This window comes from Gobio gobio (genome assembly GCF_949357685.1).
Source record: "Gobio gobio genome assembly, chromosome: 1".
Classification (NCBI taxonomy): Eukaryota; Metazoa; Chordata; class Actinopteri; order Cypriniformes; family Gobionidae; genus Gobio; species Gobio gobio.
The window spans coordinates 45,937,905-45,961,708 of record NC_137097.1 but is presented as its reverse complement, the minus strand read 5'-3'; the positions used below and the strand labels follow the sequence as shown (position 1 = coordinate 45,961,708).

The 23,804-nt window shown below is 41.8% G+C and overlaps 1 protein-coding gene across 1 annotated transcript in view; it reads left to right on the top strand.

Moving 5' to 3' along the window:
* The window catches only part of vat1 (vesicle amine transport 1), a 33,600-nt gene extending 22,084 nt beyond the window's left edge, over positions 1-11,516 (top strand). Inside the window, exons 4-6 of the mRNA XM_079825246.1 lie at positions 468-557; positions 4,583-4,824; positions 6,464-11,516. Of these exons, the coding sequence (XP_079681372.1) occupies positions 468-557; positions 4,583-4,824; positions 6,464-6,754 (623 nt within the window). The 3' untranslated portion in view covers positions 6,755-11,516. The remainder of the gene's footprint in view (positions 1-467; positions 558-4,582; positions 4,825-6,463) is intronic.
* The last annotated feature ends 12,288 nt before the right edge of the window (positions 11,517-23,804 follow it).

Here is a 23,804-nt window from a genome sequence, read left to right as displayed (position 1 = left end):
ATCTGCAGTATAAGACGGCGATTCTGAAAATGTGGCAGCACGCTCCAGAAAAAAAAAGACTAGATAAAATGCAGAAAGTACTTTTCTGAGCGTGTTGTTCTTTAGCGTTTAGACTGTTGGTTAAACATAGTCAACACGCATTGCAAAAAATACTGAAAACAGCTGTGCTGCTTAATATTTTTGTAGAAACACAATTCATTTTTATCAGGATACTTTGAGAAAGTTCAAAAGAACAGAATTTATTTAAACTTTTGTAACAATGGAAAAGTCTTTAATTTTGACTTTTGATTATTTGAATTCATCCTTGCTTAATACAAGAATTAATTTATTTTAAAACAATCTTATAAAATATTTATGCAATATATCTTGTTAATGACTGCCACAAAGGAACACTCTTTGACTTGTAGATATAGAATTTATAAATATAGTACATTATTTGGTAATTCCGCATCTGTCTTGTGTTTCAGGGTTGGATATTGTTCTGGATCCTCTGGGAGGCTCTGACACACACAAGGGCTACAACCTACTGAAGCCAATGGGGAAGCTCATCAGCTACGGTGAGCCACGAGGGACTCTCTGAATATCAGCTTGCACCCATTCCACTTGTTTATACGTTTTCATATCACTTTGACCAAATACTACAGTTTCAAAGCAGTGTCCAATCTGAGGTTTTACTGGTTAAGTTAAACAAACCCCAGTAGACACGTCTGAATGGCTTGAAAGTGGGGCAGGGGTGTGCTGAGCCCACCCAAACATCTGCCATGCCCACCCAATCAGAATTTAGGCACCGATAGTGTTAATCAGTCCCTCCAGAAAAACGCGATTATGCGATTGCGTAATTCAATGCACAATCAGCCAAAAGTCTGCATATTTATGCAGGGGGTGCATTTTTTCAAATACGCCCGCATAAACTGCCGATTTCCGTGCGCAAAATATCCGGGTCTTGCATGATTTCATAATCCCTACATTTTCGTTGCAAAAAAGTCATACTTTATTCACACAAGAGCAGCCATTGCCATGGGAACGTTATGAAGTGACGTAATTACGCGACGTGAACATAATCGAAAAAGCTGCAAACCCTGCGATGAAACCACGATGAAGCACGCAAATCATTCTCATTCTCATTAACAAAAATAAGCACAAAAGACTGCGCAAAGCAGTTTCCCGGTGTGTTACATGACAGTGGGGGCAAATCATTTTCACAGTGGACTGTTGCAGTTTCATTCAGGAGTTGATGCAACTTTAGTTGTAAGATTGAACTTTTTTGTTACCAGTGGGTTAAATCATACTAGTTTCAAAAACCCTTACAGTTGTAAGTATATTAGTAGTATGTAAATTTACGTTACAGTAAGAGATTGCACTTTGTGCATTGGAAGCACTTATTTGAACAGATGTCTGTTTTGTATAGCTACCTCTGTAAAACAGAGCACAGATTAATTTTTTTTATTACATTTAGTCATTTAGCAGACGCTTTTATCCAAAGCGACTTACAAATGAGAGCAATAGAAGCAACTAAAACAGTAAAGGGCAACAATATGCAAGTGCTGTAACAAGTCTCAGTTAATCTAGAACAGAACACACAGGACAGAACTTTTTTTATATATATAAATAGACAAACAGAAAATGAATAGAATGATAAGTGCTATTCTTGATTGGTCAGGTGCTGCTGGAAAAGATGTGTCTTTTAGATGTTTTTTAAAAATTGACTTTTTCAGAACTTGTTTGACTCATCAATGTTTTGCAAGTTTGAGCCATGTGTTTATTAAGGTCTGAAATAAAACAAGATGAGAACTTAAATATTCCCAGCACTTTCTGTGATGAAGTATGCTTCCTTATCATAGGAAGTTATAAGAAATGGCTCTTTACATTAAGGTAGTAGCCTAGTGAGAACAGGGTGTTGGGGGAATCACTTTTTTTTCTCTCTTTTTCATCAAACCGCAGTTTTTGCAAGTTCCCGCAATTTCATCGCATAAAATGGCATAAATATCCTGCATATTCCATCACATTTTTTAAGAAAATGTGCCGCAACATCAAGGATTTTTGTCCACAACAATAACAAAAAAAATCCGCATTTTTCTGGAAGGACTGGTTTAATCAATTTTTTCGATTTGTGTATTTTGATGTATTTTTCTTTTGTTAGCTGAAAGTAACGGCGTGGCACATTATACACTCACAAGGCTTCAGCCTGTAGCGGAAAAGCAGAGGCTCACAATTACACAACAGAAAATCTGACTGATTTTAAAGTGTCATTTGGCCACCACTAAAATGGGGTCATACCTTGAGCAGTTGAATTACGCTAGAAAACCATTCTCATTTAAGAACATGCATTTATTGTATGGATGGAGCAAGAACATGATGTAAGTGTATAAAATGCATATGCATATTTCATTTGAAACCTTGCCCTTTTGCTGTTAATGCTGTTAAACTGAATGTACGAGGCAATGTGCTGTTTATCTTTCAATCAGTTAGGGGCCATTGACACCGAACACATTTTGCCGTAAAAAAAGCGTGAGACGCATGTCAGTGCAAGTCTAGAGACCTTATTTTAACTTGAGTGCCGCATTTTAGAACACCGCATCATTCACGAGACGCAAAAGTATGGACGTGATTGCAACTGTCAAACATGTCCGTCTAGCGCATTTACATTTAAATACAACGGAAAACTGCGTTCTGTGAGACCCGGCACTTAAAGTTGCGTTTGTTACTATAGCAACATTAGGCTTCCGTGGTGTTTTCTTTTTCGAATTGTCACTGGACAGTAGAAAAGTGAAAATGCGTTTTGTGAAAATAAGATGATAACTGTCATATCATGGAGCTGTGATATAAAATGCCCGGTATAAATAACATAGTTTTTAAGAACAGTTAAGATAGAATATCTATCATCTATCCATCTAACTATAAAGAATAAAAAGAACCAGGCCTGCTTGACAGTGACGTATTCCAGTAAATCAACTTCAGAAACACAATAACCGGAACAAGACCCCTTAAACAACATGGCGTCCTGTAGTCCCACCCAACTGTCTTTGTCACTCCGTGTCTTTTTCTCGCTCACTCTCTTCCTCTATCCTGCCTTATCAGAACAATGGCTCCTCTATCTGACACAGAACCCAGAATGTGTCCGAATGTAACAGACTGGGTCAGGTCCAAATCACAGGCCACCTCAGAGCTCGCTTTGTGTGAATGTGTGTGAGAAAGAGAGGCAGAGCGACAAACAGAGAGGGTTGTCGTTGTTTTGTGTACATTTCCCCTTCTCTAATGGTACTATAGAGTGTAATTTACTCTGGTATCCTTTATCTTCCCAATATGTGGCGTTCTTATCTTATTTCATGCTAATAAACCACCTTTGAAGTGAACAGAAAAGAGTGATGGTTAGACCGTTGAAAATGAAAGAGAGGACATGTATGAAATGAAGAGGATAATCGCGCGGAGAGACGCTGAAACAAGAGGGAGTGACAGACATGGGAAGCGACGCGAGAGGATGTGCGGGACAGTGAGCGAATGAAGATGGGTCAAAGAGTGCAGTGTTGGAAAAGGGAAAAAGAGAGCGAGAAGGAGGGCCAGATAGGCATGTCATTCCTCTGTAAATGAAGAACGCTCACTGTGGGAGCCATTAAGCAGTAATTCACCCATCGGTCAACCGCACACACATTTTACATGCAGAAAACTCACACAAATACCTATTCATGCGCGGGGAGCATACTCGCAGTTCAAATGCCTTGCACACGCAAAGACATTTTTACATGCCAGGGCATAGGGGTGGGTGGGTGGTGTGATGGTAGAAATGTATTGACTGGTAGAGATTTAGTGAAACCGTTTATAACTGCTTCATGTTTGACTGTTTTACGTTATTTACATGTGAGAGCGGTTTAGTCTTTTGTATTTGTAATGAAAAATATTATCTAAGTTCCAAAGTATAGATTATATACATTTTAGTATTTTATTTCACTGATTTATCCATTACAGGCATTGACACATGCTATTTTAACGTATAAAACCATTATCCATTTGTTGATTGTCAAGTTAAAACATCTACTCTACCGTTCCAAAGTTTGGGGCCAAGGCAGCATTTATTTAAGGAAAAAATACAGTAGAAACATCAATATTTTGAAATATTATTATTATTTATATTTGCTATTTAATATATTTTAAAATGTAATTTATTCATGTGATTACTCCAGTCTTCAGTGTCACAGGATCCTTCAGAAATCATTAAAATATGGTTGTCTGCTCAAGAAACATTTATTATTATTAATTTTAGAATTTTTTTTCACCAATTAGAAATCTTTTGTAACATTATAAATGTCTTATACTTTTGATCATTTTAATGCATCCTTGCTGAATAAAAGTATTAATTTATTATTTAAATTGTTTTAACCCAAACTTGGTAGTGTATATTGTGATTATTGTCTGTTACAGTTGTCAAAACAATTTGGCCATACCACCCATCCCTTAAATCATAGTAATATTTTGCCAAAATCCAGTACCTGGATACTGAAAATGGGTCCAAAACCAGGATCGTAATGGATTGATGTATACCTAGGTTTTCTACGTCAACTTGAGTTTTTGTGTTTGGACCTTGCAGGTGCCGCTAACATGTTGGCGGGCCAGAAGAAGAATCTGTTTGCTGTGGCTAAGACCTGGTACCAGCAGTTCTCCGTACACACCCTGAGTCTGATCCAAGGGAACCGCTCGGTGTGCGGGTTTCACTTGGGCTACCTGGACTCTGAGAGTGAGCTCATCGCTCAGGCCATGGCGGTGATTATGGACCTGTACAAACAGGGCAAGATCAAGCCCCGGATTGATTCCACCTACCACCTAGAACAGGTGAATGAGGGATGTCTAATGGGGGTCATTTGAACTGATGTTTTTTTCCAAAGAACTCCCATGCACACATGAGTATATAATATAATATAATATAATATAATATAATATAATATAATATAATATAATATAATATAATATAATATAATATAATATATAAATATACGCGTGGGTGTTCTTTCATGATCTTCACCTCAACCACCAGCCATGCCTTGTACTCCTTCCACCCTTTGATCAAGCGTATTTGCTTTGTCCCTCACTCGTACTTTCATCCATCTTTCCCTATTATTTCTTCTCCTGTCTTATCTCCCCTGTTGCTATGGAGACGTCTCTTCCTGCTTACAGTAAGTGACTGCGAATACGAGCTGATGCTTTTTTGATGATCCGGGCCGGGCTTTTATCAGCCTTTGGTGTTATTTGGTGTTATTGAAATTTCAAAAAAGAATTCTGACATGCTTTCACATTCAAGTGAAACGCATATTTCACAAGACTTCCTCTGATGGCTGCGAGAAGCGCTCCGTTTTAAGCGCTCCGTGTTTGTTGGTAACTCATTCTCCCTGTCCTTCACTCTCATTTCCTGTCTCATTCTCTTTCCTCGATCTGTCCGAGTCAACCGTCAGGGCCAGGTTGCTTTTCATCGTTGCTAGGAGATGGCTCGCTGTTGCCGTGGCGCTGGTTGTTAGGTAGAGGGGTAAAGGAGAGGTGACCTGGGGGGAAAAACAGAGAGGGAGACAGGTGGACTGACCAGAGAATAGCTGATATATGTACGTTCAACACACAAAGAAAACATGATATATAATCCGTTATTGGGCCATTTGGATATTAAAAATGTAGATGCTTGGCTGAATAACATTTGTTTTAAATTTTCGTCTGTAAATGACAAGTAAATGTGTCTTAAATAATTGTGGAAAAATGTGTCTTAAATAATTTATGATATAAGATTTAGTGTGTGTATATATAAATGTAAATAAATATTTATTCATTATTTTTTATTATATTATTTTATACATTTTTGTCCAATTTGATATCATTTAAATGTTCATATATCATAATAAAATGTGTATAATACTTTATCATTATAATAATATCATTATAATTAAAATAGTAACTTAAAATGTTTGTGAATAATAATAAACCTAATGCATTAGCTATCTAGCCATTACAGTATTGGACATTAAAAAACAATGTCAAATATTTATTTATCTATAAATGTGCCCGATTAGCCAAATGAAAGAAATGATAATTCCACCTAGTGTCAGTTATAGGGGAAAAACTGGCTCCCTGTCAGTAGCTTTTTGTGATTGCAGTAAAATATAGTAAATAAGGTCCATGAAATTTGGAGTTTGTTCAATGTCCATTGATAATAAAATGCTCTTTTAGAATGGAAGTGCCAGCAAAGCAGTCGGCACTGGTGTAAATCTAAAGCCTCGTGTCTATCCTTACTCGCTCGAGTAATAGAGTAAGCAACCAATACATTGAAGACATCAAATAAATAGTGTTTGTGTGCGCATGAAGTTCAGTATTAGATCAACTGTCAACAGCTTGTTAGATATTCTTACCACAGCAGATGGCCAGTCAAGCTGCTCTCTCTGCCATTCCTCAGCCGCACCCTCACCAGTCTCTCTCTCTCTCTCCCGCTCAGGTCGGTGATGCCATGCGTAGGATGCAAGAGAGGCACAACATCGGTAAAATCATCCTCACCACTGAGCCCATGAAGGAAGAGGAAAAGAAAGAGGAGGCCAAGAAAGACGAGGAGAAGAAGAAAGATGACAAGAAAAAGGACGACAAGAAGAAAGACGACAAGAAGAAGGACGAGGCCAAGAAGGAGGAGAAAAAGGAGGAGAAGAAGGAGGAGAAGAAGAAGGACGAGACCAAGAAGGATGACAAGAAGGCAGAAGAAAAGAAGGAAGAAGCCAAGAAAGAGGAGAACTGAGTGGAGAGAAACATTGTGGATGTGCTTTGTGTCTGTGTCAGCGGTTTGGGAGTGGTCTGAGTGTGTGTGTATGTATGTATGTGTGTTATATATATGTATGTGTGTGTGTGTGTGTGTGTGTGTATGGAGGGGTGTACAGTATAATTAGCTTAAGCCCAGGTGATTCGTGACATTAGATCTGCAATCATTCAATCAACAGAATTCTCACACACACACACACACACACACACACACACGCACACTATACACCAAGGGAACACACCACTTTATTCTGTTATAACCTGGTAGTTCTTATTCTCAGTTTTGCTGCATCCTTTCTAACTCTTTCGTATGACTGCACGCCACAGAGGCGTGTTAGGGCAGTATTATCCTTTTTTTATAAATATCACCACAGTGTTTACTCAACCAATGTCTTTGATTATATAACAAAATAACCTTATTCTGCACGATTGCACCCTTTAAAATTGTACTACCATATCCTCTAACGTTATTCCTGCCAAACTAATGCACTATAAAATTATTGTATTCCACCGAGATATTTGTTAACTTTGTAGACGCAAACCAAAAACCACCTTGTGCGCTCTCTACACCCCTCCGTGTGTTTGTGTATCCGCTGTGAGACTGGGTTTTCGCGTTCCCTTTTTGTTTCTGTTCTGATGTGGGTGCATTTGTTTGATTTGTCGTACATCATCAATTGTGAAAGAGAACTTTTTTCCTGCCTAACTTGGCACACAAAACAAGAGCACCCACCTACACTCCCATTGTTTTTCTCCCAATCACCCCCCCCCCCCCCCCCACCCCCAACCCATTGGACCAGACTCACTGACATGTACTCAAGCCCCGCCCCCTGGAGGAGTCAGGGTGGTTTCTGATTGGCCGAGAGGGACAACAAGCTTCTTTCATGCACACGCATGTGTACTAAATTCACAAACACCCCGCCAACATTACCCTAAAAACTAACAAGGGTGTCTTAGGCTTCAGCTGATCAATGTGCCATGTCATTGAAACGGGGCAAGTGCCAGGCTTTTAATGAGTCTAGCTTGGCAAGCAGGACCAATTATAGTGGACATTCTCCCAGCCTTTTTCCCATCGTTTCTCTTGTATCAGATGTGGACGCATAAAGACAGGAGTGGCCTTTCATTCCAGAACCTCCTCCAGGATTCCTCAGGATCCTGACGCTTTCCGCCCCTCGTTCACGTGGCGGCTTACCATGCGATCTCGCTGACCTGCACCTCGCATTTAAATATGATCTCCACTCTGGCTTTTCTAACTACGCTTTCTCTCTCGCTCTCTCTCTCCACGTTCTCTTACCCTTTCCGTCATGGTGGTTGGCATGGCAACAGCAGTTAGGCTAGTTAGAGATGACAGTTAGGTCTCACCCCCACATCCCAGACGGACGCACACATCCCCACAGCAGCTTTTGTTTTTTATTTATGATCAACTTCAGTGGTTTTTATTTGAATGCATTAAGGAATGTGGCAACTCCCTCTCTTAGACATGTCAATCAAACCCTCTGGCTCCCCCTCTCCCCTGTTTCTCAGATAGCAGAAATCTACTGCCTCCGCTGGTGATTTATATGCATTGCAGTGCTATCATTCAAGAACTCCAGACACCTGCTGAACACCCTCTTTCTCTTCACACTATGAGTCTGGTTCATTTCAATGAGTGTTTGTGTGAAACCAAACCAGATCCCCTATTTTATATGTGCGTTTGCTGTGTGCGAGTGTCTGCATTTGACCGTTTGTCCTTAGGTTTGTTGGATTTAGATTCAGATGTTCTTTCTTTCTGTCTCTCTACCTCCCTCATACTACCTTATGCTACCGTCTGGCATTTTAACAGTCTCTTTCTCTCCTCCTCTGTCAGTTTCTAACTCTCACCGTCACTCTTGAATATTCCGGCCCCCATAAACGGCCTGCATTGGTTCGCTATCGTTTGCACTCGGCTTGCACTTAGAGGATGGCGGTTCCACTCCCGATCCACCGTATGTCTGGTTCCCGTCCGGGTCTTCACTTAGACCTTCCATTTCAGTCACATTCTCGTCCTCCCTCCAACACATTCGCTCTTTATACACCTCTAATACCGAGAAACAAGTGTTTGAACATGCATGGAGATGCTCAGAAGGCTGCATTATTTGATGCATGCTTGTGTTTACATAATCACTATATGAGTGCAGATAACCGTTCAGGCCCAGAATGCACTGGGATGGGCTTGGAACTGCCATACTTGTCCGAAGAGTTACCATGTTCCGACTAACTAAATCCCGATCCGGTTTTTAATTCTGGATCTGAGGGGTTGAGTTTCAGTTTCTTGTTGTGTTCCGCTGGTTCTCTTACTGTGTTCCTGTGGATGGTGACTCAGAGCACCAAGTGACCCTAACTAACACTTCAGTGAAAAATATACGTCCTCTTTGTATTCTGTTTGATTTATTATTATTTTTTGGTTCTTTTTTTGTATGTTTGTTTTTGTGGTCTGCATTTCAGTAGTTTGAGTTCAAAAGGCTTTGCTGCAGTTCCTCTAAAATGTGATGAATCATGTGATTTTGTTGGTCCTGACCGAGTGTGCCAAACTTTTTTGTGAAGGTGTGACCTTCGCTATAACTGTGCTTACTGTACTGAAGAAGAAAAAAAATCAAAGAATGAAAGCTGAAGAAAAAAAAAAAAAAACCTAAACGTCTGTGGTTATTGTCGAAATGACCTTGCAGTAAAAGATCCTGAGATTTCTGAATTCGCTCCTGTCGTGTGTGGTCGACTACGCCCTGAATATTATTGGTGCTGACTGATTTCTGACTTTTTTGTTTTCCGCTAATGTTCAAATCCATGCAAAACCTCTCGTTCTCACTGTGCCTCAGTCGTAGACCAACACCAGATTGCCTCCACGCATGTTTACACGTGAATGCATACACGCACGTAGACACTAGTTCGTCCCCAATGCCATCTCGAAAGGGCTGGTATCTGATTCCCACTGATCTGAGACCCCCCCAGATCAAGTGTACTGTTGTTTACGGATGCACTTTTTGTGTATCATGTGGGTGTTTGTAGGTAATATTTGATAACCTGTGACCAGAGGTGACCCAACAAAAAGATCCAGCAGCAGTCAGAACGAACTAATGGTTAATGTCGGTGTAGTTTTCCAAGCCGTTTCAGGCCACAAGTGTTTGCTGGCTATTCGTTGTTTTCGCTTTTTTGTTTCTTAAAGAGAGTGATATTAAAGAGAGAGTTCACCTAAAATTCTGTCTTTAATTACTCACCCTCATATCGTTCTAAAACTGTACTGTGGCGCATAAAAGAAGATATTTTGAAGAAAAAACTAAGTTTTTTTTAAACCATACAATGGAAATCAATGGTTGCCGATAATGGTTTGGTTACAAACATTCTTCAATATATCTCGTTTTCAGCAGAAGAAAATAAGTCATACATGTTTGGAACGACATGAGGGTGAGGAAAAAATGACAGAATATTCATTTTTTGGTGGAAGTTTTACTTGAACATCATAGTCCTAGAGCCCCGTTCACAAGCAAATCCCGCTGTGTTTTCATTTCCAGATGATCTTGCAGCGACATTCCGGTTCTGGAATTGATCTCGGCTGCTTATGACATCAGAGCGGCTGTTGATTCGGTTTTCGTCCCTGGTTCTGTCTGCGTTGGCTAACGTTATACGCTGCTGGGTCTGTTCAGATACCGCTCGGAGCGCACACGCCCCCAACAACAATGACATCTGGGCTGGGAATGCTCGCTTTAAATCTCTCAAGGTTCGGACAGAATGGTTTGGAGAATTATTCCTCTTCCTTTTCTTTGGAGCGCGCACAGCTCCACAATGAGCTCAGCTGCAGGTGTGAGTGTCTCTTGTGGATATGGAATTGTACAACTGGGAGCCAGAGAGAGGCTCGGATCGAGCCAAGCTGCTTCCTTCCTCAAGTCTTTCAATCCAATAGATTTTCCAGAACAGGAAACACCCCTCAGGTTTACAGAGTGCAGAATTCCTGCCACAAATGCAGCCTTAACCAGCGCTGAATCGTATCACGTCTAGACATTATTTACAATATTAGATATTCAAATGTAGTGCAGTTTTGGTGTGCCTACAGTGAGACGTATTCGTCAATTTATGCATTTATAAAATTACTTATGAAATGAAGCTTTGAAGTGCTGTTAGGCCTCGATTTATATAGCAGATGTATTTGCCTTCTCTTTGTCTGGCACATACGAGAAACAGTGAGTCATTGTGGACTGTTTCCCACACATGCTCAGCGTAACAGATCTATCTTTGTCTCGCAAATGTACGCTGCACACATCACAATGTCTTGATGCACTTTTTATGTATGTTTGGATGCATATTTGCGCGAACAAATTGGCACGGTGACTCGAGTAACGAAAGGCTCCGTTTGTACTCTGCAAATTACAGATCCAGCTTTCCCGCTTAGCCTTTTTGACTAAAGAGCCAATCAGAGGCACCAGCTTACATTTCTGTACACCGATTGGTTCTAAATTCTAACCCCGCCCCTAACCGTCAGCATTAAGGCTCCTCCCTTCCACACACGTCAGAGAAGCACCACGGGTTTTTGTGTTGTTGTTGTTTGTTTCTTGAAACCCTCTATCAGAACTTTTTCCATTTAATTTTGAGAATCTGAAGTGCTGCTGTTTCTGTGCTCGACTCTGGGTTGGTTGGACTGCGTGTGGTCATGAGGACCGTAGAGTTCATAACGCTTCTGTGTGTAATGTGACCATTTTGCCTTACATGTTTTCCAGGACTAATTAAAGAGCATAACTAAAAGAGGTGTTTACAGAGTCGTTATTGAACATGCTGCAGACATAAAATACATGCATATATACATTTAGGTTTATCCAAGGGAATTTTATTTTGATCTTTACTGCTTTTTACAATCCATAGTGTTCTATCATTCACATGTTCTCAATGGGTAGTTTAATACTTACATTTCAGTTTTCCAGTGTGACAATATTAAAGGATTAGTTCACTTAAAAATGAAGATTTCCTGATAATTTACTCATCCAAGATGTTCATGTCTTTCTTTCTTCAGTCGAAAAGAAATTGCATTTTTTATAAGAAAACATTCCAGGATTTTTCTTCACATAATGGTTTTTAATTGTAACCAAAATGTTAAAGGTCCAAATCAATGTGGTTTCAAAGGGCTTCATACGCTCTGCGCGATCCCAGATGAGGAATAGGGTCTTTATCTAGCGAAACGATCGGTCATTTAAATAAATAAAATAAAAAATATATATATATACTTTTTAACCTAAATTGCTCATCTTGCGCTGCTCTGCGACATGCTAGTGATTGCGCAATCACCTCGAAAACATCACACTAGATGTAAACAGAAGTACCACCCCCAAGCGACCGTGCGAGGACTAATACAAACAACCGTTACCAAAAAACACTTCATCTTTAACTTCAAAATCGTCTAACATCGTTGTTTTACCTTTTTTTGTTGTTGTTGCTAAAGGGTTCGTATTAGTCTTCGCATGTGCACTTTGTAAACACGGGGTGGTACTTCTGCCTACGTCCAGCGTGACCTTTTCGACGTGATTACGCAATCATCCTCAATAAACTGTCTCTGGCATGATGACTCCGATCGTTCGAATATTAATTGATACGTCATCCTCAATAAACCTGTCTCTGGCGTGATGACTCAGATCTTTCGTATATATATTGCAATTTAATAATTGTTTAATCGATACATCATCCTCAATAAACCCGTCTCCGGCGTGTTGCCTCCGATCTTTCGAATATTCCGATCTAATATGACCCCTGACCTGTAAAGTTTCCAGAATAATAATTATACGCTGTTTGTTAATTGGCCAGAGGAGAACTGGCACCCCGACTGAGCCTGGTTTCTCCCAAGGTTTTAGTTTGCCTCTGGCTTGGCTTGCTCAGTTGGGGACACTACATTTTCAACTAAATATCCAAATAAATCTATTAGTAAACTAAATTAACCATATAAACTAAATTACTGATCTAATGCCCACATTGTCACTGTATGATAATTGAACTGAGCTGATGACATCACCGTTTTCTCCGGAGTGACTGTACGGCCAAATCAAATTCTGTTGCATTATTTTCCTGTTTAACACTGTGAAGCTGCTTTGAAACAATCTGCATTGTAAAAAGTGATATATAAATAAACTTGACTTGACTTGACTAGCACGTCGCAGAGCAGCGCAAGATGAGCAATTTCGGTTAAAAAGTATATTTATTTAATTTGTTTTTTTTAAATGGCCAATGGTTTCGCTAGATAAGACCCTATTCCTTTTTGGGATTTCTGCCTGGATTTGGCCTACCCAAATTGAAAAGCTTCCCATACACACATACAGTGGTCTAAGTTCAAAATGATGGCGTCATTTTACAGGAAACCCTTTGAAGTTACATAAAACACTGCTAAAAGTGATAAACATGTAAGTATATGTTGTTTAAGCTGTAATAACCCCCCCAAAAAAGAGACTCTTTTTTATTTTATTTTTATAAATTCAGTTTTGAAAGTGTGTAACTCAGGTCCTGTGTGACAGTTTGGGCTGTTTCCACTAAATTTTATTCCACTAAAAGATTTATTCAAATGGATCTGAAGGGAGGACCCCCCCTCCCCTTACCCTGCTACACCCCTACACCACCCCACCATATACAGTGGTATAAATGCAATATCCCAGTGTCATAAACAGCCCAAACCGTCTGCAAGTTACACACTTTTAAAAATGAATTTATAACCCAAAAAAATTACAGCTCAGACAACCTATACTTACATAAAACACTGCTAAAAGTGATAAACATGTAATTTCAAAGGGTTTCCTGTAAAATGACACCAAAATTTTGAACTTAGACCACTGTATGTGTGTATGGGAAGCTTTTCAATTTGGATAGGCCAAATCCAGGCGGAAATGGTACCAGAGTAATTTAGTGTGAATTAACACAATCAACCACAGTACATTTTGTTAGATTTCTCCTAAAACAAGATTATCATATTTGTTAGGCTACATTCCTTCTCATGTTAACATATTTCTAGGATGTTGAGTGAAAATGTAACATTCTTATTGTAAAATGACAAAGATACTGATTAACAAAATTATTATTATTTGTGGAGTGTAGCACAAACAGTAAATTTCATTAATTAAAAAAAAAATTCCACAGACATGGACAACCTGGAAATTTAAATAAATATTTTAAAATTGTGATTAAGACCAGGAAATGTAATGGTCATTTCCTTACTAAATATAATAAGGCTAGCAATTAATTGTTGACGTGAGTGGAATGTTTATAAACTTTTAAAACATTCTTAATAATAATCATTATGATACAACATTAAGAAACTTCTTAACTAGTAAGATGATTTCAAGATGAATGAGATGTAATCTAAGTGTACAAGTTATTTCAGGTGCGTCAGGTTTTTCTAGCTGTTGGAACGTATTTGTTATACACTCAACATTGAATTGTTAGGAATATGAGCAAACAATCATGTTATATAATAGAATGAACATTAAATGTATCCAGAAATGGATTGCTGTCACATGTCGACGCCTGAATCTAGTAAAGCAACATTCCTCTAGAAAACATGGCATCTGCAACACTGTGGTCAAACTCAAGGTTCAAAGCGCTCTGATGTTATCCGCAGTGGTTCTTCTTGTGCCAGTTTCTGTCATGACCATGATTCCCTGTCTTTTCTTTCTGTGTCCCGCACCATGACTGTGCCCATGTGATTTACCCCTTGTTTTTGTGTGTGTTTCATGCCCTCTTTTAGCATGTGAGCCCCGGGTATGTCCACTCCGATGCCCATGTCTATGCTCAGTGCCATGAACCCTCTTATTAGATGGTCTCCTACCATGTCCAGTTGTTTTGTCTTTACTCCTGAGCTCACGTTTCACCAGAGTCGTCCTGCGGTCCAGTGTTTTTGTCTTCTCGGGTGCCACTGCAAACAATTTATGTCCTTGATGGACTTCATGAAGACACAGGGGACAGATGAACTGTTGGTCTTCCAATGGTCTGTTGTGTTCCCCACTTACAACAATCACTGTGTGCTTTTCTCTGGCATTGTCATTGTTACGATATCTCAGGTGGCTCTTAGAGCATGAATCCTTACTTTCTGGACAAGTTTTGGGTTTTTTTGCAGTGCAGATTTCTCTCTCCATGTGTCCAGGTCCATCATAATGTGTGGGTGAAGAATCCTGAAGGCCTGTGTTTTTAAACCGCTCCACCACTTCTGCAAACATGGCGTTTTTGTTGAGAACAGGCCGAGGCGAGAAGGTCTTCCTGCACTGAGGGCAACTGTAACCAACGTGTTTGCCACCATTTTTATCCCAGTAGTCTTTAATGCAGCCCATGCAGTAGTTGTGTCCGCAGGGAATCGTCACTGGATCCTGGAATGCATCCAGACAGATGGGACAGTTGAATGGATCAATGTGTTCAAAACACTCCTCTGCCATTTCAAACGCTTATCTGAACGAATAATTGACTGTTTTAAATTCAGTGTTCACTCTCTCTACATATAATGTTCCGTACTGAGCATGTGAGAGCAAAAGAGAGAGAAAAAACCTGGCGTGTTTGAGTATACTAACCTGTTGGACTGGTACAAGCATCTCAACCCTGTCAACAAACTTTTTTCATTGCTTTTCCTTGAGAAAACACACTACTGGCCAAAAGTTTGGACACGCCTACAATTGTTTTCATATTTTAGCATAATGGTATAAAAGACATTCAAACTAAAATAATCCAAATGTATATGAAGAAAGTATAATTATTATTTTTTTTTTTTTCAATTGTTAAAAAAAAAATCAAAGCTATCTTCAAAGTTGTCATTCTGTCTAGATTACAGCTCTGCACATTAAAGCTCAACCAACTTCGTGAAGAGCCCATTGAGATGATTGTATTTTTTTTTTAATGAATAAAGATTATACATTAAAAGAAATCCAATGAAAACTACAAAAATGTTAAGCATAAGTCTTTAAATCCTTTGTGGGAAACAAAGTCTCTGATCTCTCATCAAGCCTGCATTTATTTGATCAAAAATGAAATAAAAACAGTCAATAAAAACAGTGATATTGTGAAATATTATTAGAATTTAAAATAACACTTTTCTATTTTAATATATTTTAAAATGTAATTTATTCCTGTGATGCAAAGCTGAATTTTCAGCATCATTACTCCAGTCTTCAGTGTCACATGATCCTTCAGAAATCATTCTCAAATGATGATTTGGTGCTTAAAAAAACGTTTATTATCAATGTTGAAAAAAGTAGCGCTGCTTAATAGTTTGTGAATAAAAGTCTAAAAGAACAGCTTTTATTTGAAATGGAAATATTTGGTAACATAAAAGTATTGTATAAATGTAACAAAGGTATACTGCAAACATTGATCAATTCAATGCATTGTTGCTTAATAAAATATTAATTTCTTTTTTTTATTTTTAAATCTTACTGATCCCAAACTTAGGGGGATTGAACGGTAGTGTATATTGAGTTTTGATTACAAAATGTTGCCATTTATGTCGTGTACACTTTGAAGATCCAAACTTGAGGTTGGATCTCTTTGTTTGATCATTTAGACTTGCTTAAACCTTATGCGTCATTTTTAAAAAGTTAGCTCGACAAATAAGTTACAAACATAATTCAGTTTTTAACAACACTATAATTTCCTGAAAACATTCATGTTCCATTTTCAAAACAATGAATTACAATGGCAAAAGGCATCTTAGACAATACCTTCAGAGTCTGTATCCACTACATTAACCACATGCAAATACGGGCCTTGGAGAGATTTCTTGCTTCGCAATCCCAGCAGCTGCTGATGCAGTCCACAGGGAATCGGTGAAGGACCGTTGAGTTGCTCTTGGAGCAGCAGATCTCTGTGCTCAGCCATTTTAATGAAGACAATGCAGTGGAGAGACTAAGAATATACTGCGAAAGGCAGGTTTTCTGCTCTGAAAGCAGAGGACTGTGGGGGGATGACTCTGCGCTGGCTGGTGTCTGTACAGCAGATGCAGGGAAAATAACATCCCAGAGGGTACAAACTGATAATGTTCAATATGTTGTGTCACGATATTGACGGTTTGTTTTAAACAAATGCTGAACATTTACTATACTTGGAAAGTTACCAACGTTGCAAAAAAAACAATAATTATATATATATAACATGAAATCACATTCTAATTTGTTACATGCTCATAAGATTTGGAAAACCAGTTTAATCATGCCGGTGTTAAACTATGTATGTTTAATCTGTTAAATCAAACATGCTAAATTACTACCCTCATGTTGTTCCAAACCCGTAAGACCTACGTTCATCTTCAGAACACAAATTAAGATATTTTTGATGTAATCCGAGAGCTCTCTGACCCCTCCATAGACAGCAATTTAATTAACACTTTCAAGGCCCAGGAAGGTAGGAAAGACTTTGGTAAAATAGTCCATGTGACTCAGTCAGTGGTTCAGTCTTATTTTTATGAAGCGGCGAGAATACTTTTTGTGCGCAAAAAAAACAAACAAATAACGACTTTATTCAACAATTTCTTCACGTCTGTGTCAGTCTCTTACGCAGTTGACGTCAGTATCACACACATGCGTCATGGTGCTCACATGAACATCATTGGCCAATGGTAGGCTGGCGTTCTGGCGTAGCTCTGATGTAACTCGGAAGCGCTGTACTGTATTTACTATGTCAACAGCGTAGGAGATTGACACAGAAGAGATTGTAGAATAACGTTTTTGTTTTGTTTTTTTGCGCACAAAAAAAATATTCTCGTCGCTTCATAAAATTAAGGCTGAAGACATTGAAAGTGTTAATTAAATAGCTGTCTATGGAGGGATTTCATCAAAAATATCTGTGTTCCGAAAATGAATGAAGGTCTTACGGGTTTGGAACGACATGAGGGTGAGGAATTAATGACAGAATTTTCATTTTTGGGTGAACTAACCCTTTTATGAAACTCAGAAAAATGAGCTGTGTTCAATTTTCAATAGGATGCTTATCTTACACCTCCACATTTTCAAAGATATGGAAGCTCAATTTGAACCCGAAACATTTTGACTTCTTTTTTGGGGGGCTGTAAATTTGTCTTTATATCTCATAACTTTTTCTCGTTTTTGTGACTTAAATTGTTGGGTTTTTTTCTTCTTCATAATTGCAACTTTATATTTCACACCTTTATCTCACAATTACCTTTTTACCTAAATTACGTTTTATTTTTTACTTTGTGGCAGAAACAGACTTGCACACAAATATCTGCCCTAAGCTATGGTGGAAGGGTGATGTATGCAAATAACAATTTCAGCCAAATTCCAGAAGTCATGATGAGAGCTCAACACATGGCTTCAAAATGCCCTGTGGGATTTTGTTCTTTTGAAGACGCTACATTTAGGGGTAGGTCATATATTAATTTAATATTTAATATATTAAATTAATATATTAATTTAATATATTAAATTATATACACAGTTTCAACCAATCTCTTATTAATCTTGAGTACCTATAGAGTAGTATTGCATCCTTCATATCTCCGAAGAGTCTTTAGTTTTATCATATTTATAAACGAGAGATACGTTGTACCGATTTTTCCGAAAACAGCCAAACTCGTTGAAGAGTGCAGTGGGCGGAGCTAAAGAGAGCGTGCACACACACACATGCACAATACATTCTGGCATTATCCCTCCCTGGATAACTTTCTATTCAATAATACATTCGTCTTGTTTACATTATATGCACTTTTACGCGCCAATTGCGAAAAAAAACAACAGACATTTGATGCAGTTTCACTCACGGCCTGCGGTTTCGACTCATGACCGGGAACAAACAAACACACTTGCAGAACTCCATTGCTGCACTGGAAAAACAAACTGCAACCAACGTTTAACGCTAGGCTATTTGGGAAGCTGAACAAGGTGATCTTTCCCTCACAACCAGAAACACACTTCTTTAGTGACATTGTTGATTTCGTGGTCTAAAAACAAAATGCCAGCGCTGCCGACGGCTTCTGTAACCCGAACGAAGCTCGTTGATGTGCGCGTTCCACATGCGCTCATCCGGGAGAAGTGCCCATACAAGCAATTCCGCCTATTATGACCTCAAAAAAATCTTTCCGAGACGTATTCGAATCCTGAAGGAGTGCATTTGGCACAGAAATACTCCATCATACATCCAACTCATTTTTGGAAATTTTGGCCATGTTTAGCATGAGAATCCAACTCTTTAACAGTGTAAATAAGTCAGAATGCATGAAATAGCATTAGACCCCCCCTTTAATTTTCCTGGTCACTGTAGCAGTTTTGTTTGAGAACAGGGGCCTACCATGAAGCCGGTTTAGCTGGCTAGCCAGATATGTTTAAGCTTAGTTTGTGCCAATCCTGGGTTTTCGGTACCATTAAAGTGGTTTGGCTTTTAGCTGTGTTCATCTCAACTTACGCTCCATGGCTAACCTGCTCCAGGGCAGGTTATGTTCTGGATAAGATATCTCAAACTGAAATTGGACCAATCAGCTGTGAGCAAAGTGACAAGTCTGATGCAAAAAAGCCACTCCCCCTGTTTCTACTCCAAATTAAACGTCACTACATAGCAAATGGTTTTTAAAGACTATAATATATATAATAATAATAATTTTTAATGGTTTATTTATCATTTATGTAATTATTATACCCCTAATAAATTACACATGTATCATTTTAGTTAATCAATCATTAAGGCACTATGCTATATAAATTATATATATAATATATATAAATAGCCTACATAAAGGTCATACAAATAAGCTTTAAAATCAATAAATAAAGCTATAAAATGTCCTACATGTGAGCTTAAATGTTCAATTCTCTCTATATATCAACTAAACTAACTTCATAACTTTTACTTGCATAGACGTAAGATTTTTCTTTAAGTTGTCCTCTTTTATAGACTGCTCTTTTCTTCTTGCTGTGTAAATCTGTTGCAATTCTTAATATTTTTCAATCAAGGAATATTCTGCAGAAGAGAGAAATAAATCTCTCTGCTTCTCTTGCGAGAAGTGAATCGCATGTCCACTACTGTCTACTACTGATGTCACAGCTAAACTTTTTAAAAGTTGACAGAGAAAGTTGATGATCAACATCATGGGACCAACAAAGCCTGACTAGATTGGTTTGTTTGTCAACTCGAAACTAATCCTGTAACCCTGAGTTAGTTAAACTACCATCATGGTACAGGCCCCAGGTCTCTCTGTACCCTGTAACTTCTTGTTGATCCCAGTGCTTGATGCAGTCTGTGTAGTAGCTGTGTTTCATGCTGGAGAAGGTCCAGAGCTGCAGAGCCGTGTCAATCTACAGCCTCTGTTATAATACTAAGGACAGATTCAAAGAAAAGGAAAAAGAAAGGGAATATTACCCTGTTGCTCAGATTCCTTTGACGTATTAGGAAAATGTTCAGGAATGCTGCAGTGTTTTTGTGCAGTGTAAAGATTGATTTAAAAAAATCAAGTTAAGAAAAAGTGTTCAAACTTAACATTTTAAGGCGGCACAAATACCTATTTAAGTTGAAACAACAACAAAGAGATTCTGCAGTGTATGTACTTTTTTAATGCAGTAAAAACTCATGTTACTGGAATAAATTGTATTCAGCCTACAGACATATGATCCATATTGTGACGAGTCCACCCAGAGGAATCAGCGTCGCCCTGGCAACAACGCACCTGCACGTAATCACCATGGGCTGATCGGTCACAGCTGCACCTCATCAGCCCGGAGGCATATAAGCGGCTACGGATGAGCAGACAGACAGACTCTGGTCTCGAGCTGAATGTACTGCTGGACTAACCTCTCTCTTATTTGTTCTCCTAGAAAGCAGCGAGTGACCGACAGCCCACTTCACTGGAGCACATTGGACACCCACTTTCACCAGGATCGAGCACCACAGAGCACGAGGATTCACCAGCCACCACGCTCCGGCTCACTGACTGTTTTCACCCTTACACGAGCACTGTAAATAAAATCCACCCTCCGGGGCCTTTTGCACTCAACCTGCCTTGTCGTGTGATTCCTCACCCCGTGACATTGGTGGAGAATGCGGGCAGAAGCGTGAGGAATCACCGACAGGTTCACCGCACCCAAAATCCTAATCTTCTCTGTTTGTTTTGTTTCTGCATGCCAGGACCCGGAAGTAGCGCGCTCGCTCCCCGAAGATGGAGGAAGTGTTGCAGCGCCTCACGGAGGTGAGCATCCGCCAGCAACAAATCGCGGAACATCTCGCCACCCGCCAGGGCAGGACGGAAGATGAACTTACCGCCATCCGTGTTGCCGCCGCCCAGCGCGTTCCGCTACCTGATCCGCGTGCCCAAGCCACCCGCCTGCTGCCGAAGATGACGGCGGATGATGACGTGGAGGCTTTCCTGCAGGTATTTGAGACCACTGCTCAGAGCGAAGAGTGGCCAGAGGGCGCTTGGGCACGCGCGCTGGCACCTTTGCTGACTGGAGAAGCCCAGCGGGCTTATTTTTCACTTCCCCGTGCGATCGCTGAGGATTATGACGAAGTCAAGCGTGAAATCCTGGCGAGGTTGGGTCTCTCATCTATCTGTGCCGCCCAACAGTTTCATGAATGGGAATTCAAGCCTCGTGTGCCAGCCCGTGCCCAAGCAGCCGAACTTAAACGCATCGCTCACCATTGGCTGATGGAAGGAAGTCCCACGGCAGCTCAGGTAGCGGAACGGGTGGTGGTCGATCGCCTCCTCCGTGCTCTTCCCCGTACCATCCGGCAGGCGGTCGGAATGAAAAACCCGGCCAACACCGCGGACCTCGTGGAGGCGATCGAGCTGGCGGATGCCATCCACCACCGTGAGGCAGGGGAGCGAGTGTTGCTGTTCCCCCGGAGGGTGGTCCAGGAGCGACGGCCGCTCGAAGGCACCTCGCGACCAGTGAGCAGGCCGACGGTTCCCCCGCCGCGAGACGAGCCCATGCCCAGCGCCGAACCCATGCCGCCTCCGCGTGCGTGGCTGGCAGGCTGCATCGTCCACCAGCGGATGCCATCGGGAGCCCCGGAAGCAGACGTGGTGATCGAGGGAAGACACTTCCGAGCCCTGCTGGACTCCGGCAGTACGGTCACCCTCATCCAGTCAAGAGTGTGTGGGCCCCGAAGAGGCGAGAAGAGCTTCCTCCCCATTACGTGTGTGCATGGAGACACTCGCCAAGTGCCGGCCCGTCGAATCACCATCTCTTCGCCCCAAGGTACCTGGCCGGTGGAAGTCGGCCTGGTAGAGGACCTTCCGGTGGCCGTACTGCTGGGGAGAGACTGGCCGGGCTTCGATGCCCTGCTCGCCGCCGCCACTCAGCCTGTCAGCCAGGAGGGGAACCGTCGAGGGCGGAGACGGCCGCGAGGACCCCACCGCCGACCAGCGCTACTAGCCTCCGACAGCGGGAGAGATGGTGAGTCCTCCTCCCAATCTACTAATCCGTTCTTTGATGTGTATCAGGCTGCCGGAGGGGGCTCATTCGCCAAGGAACAACGGGAGGACGATCGCCTGAAGCACTGCTGGTCCCAAGTGCGGACCATCAACGGGAAAGACGTCCTCCCACGGCCCCATCCTCTCCCGCATTTTGTCGTTGAGAAGGGCCTGCTATACTGTGTCGCACAGCGGAGGGGGGAGGAGAAAAAATTGCTAGTTGTTCCTCGGACCAAGACCGAAACCATCCTGGAGTTGGCGCACTCCCATCCGATGGCAGGTCACCTCGGGGCAGCTAACACCACGCAGCGTATCCGCGACCGGTTCCACTGGCCGGGACTGGAGGCCGAGGTGAAGAGGTTCTGCCAGGCCTGCCCGACCTGCCAAGTTATGTCGCCCAGGACTCCTCCCCCCAGCCCACTCATTCCGCTGCCCATCATCGAGGTGCCCTTCGAGCGGATTGGGATGGACATAGTGGGGCCGTTGCCAAAGTCTGCACGTGGCCACGAACACATCCTGGTCATCGTCGACTATGGCACCCGGTACCCCGAAGCAATTCCCCTCCGCAAGGCCACCGCAAAGAACATCGCCCAGGAGCTGTTCCTGCTGGCCAGCCGGGTTGGCATACCAGCGGAGATACTGACTGACCAGGGTACCCCGTTCATATCCCGGCTAATGGCGGATCTCTGCAGGCTGCTGCGGGTGAAGCAGTTGAGGACCACAGTCTATCACCCACAGACGGACGGGCTGGTAGAAAGGTTCAACCAGACCCTCAAGCAGATGCTGAGACGTGTGGCGGTGGAGGATAAGCGGGATTGGGACCTCATGATTCCTTATGTGCTCTTCGGGATCCGCGAAGTACCCCAGGCCTTAACTGGCTTCACCCCCTTTGAGCTTCTGTTCGGCCGCCAACCACGAGGGCTCCTGGACATCGCCCGAGAAGCTTGGGAGCAGCAGCCTGCCCCTCATAGCACCCTCATCGAGCACGTCCGCCAGATGAGGGAACGGATCGACCGGGTGATGCCATTAGTCCGGGAACACCTCAGCAAGGCTCAACAGGCGCAGCAACGCCGGTACGACCGGGCAGCCCAACCACGGGAGTTCCAGCCGGGAGACCGCGTCATGGTCCTGGTCCCCAGCTCTGCCTGCAAGTTCCTGGCCACCTGGAAAGGACCCTATACCGTGATCGAAAGGATTGGGCCAGTCACATATCGTCTGAGGCAGCCGGGACGACGGCAGGCAGAGCAACTCTACCACATCAACCTCCTGAAGAAGTGGGTGGGGACCCGGGACCAAGTAGCGGCCTTGAGTATCACCGATCCCGTGGTTGTAGACATCAACCCCCATCTGTCGGCTGCCCAGAAGGCGGAGCTGCAGCACCTGGTCAGTCAGTTCCAGGATGTGTTCTCGACCCAGCCCGGGCAGACCAACGTGGTACAGCACGACGTCCGAACACCGCCAGGAGTCATCGTCCGGCAGCGGCCCTACCGTGTCCCGGAGGCTCGTCGCAGGCTATTGAGGCAGAGATCCAACAAATGCTGAAGTTGGGGGTAATCGAACCATCCCGGAGCCCGTGGTCCAGCCCCATCGTGATGGTCCCAAAGCCGGATGGCACCCTCCGCTTTTGCAACAACTTCCGACGCCTGAACGAAGTCTCCGA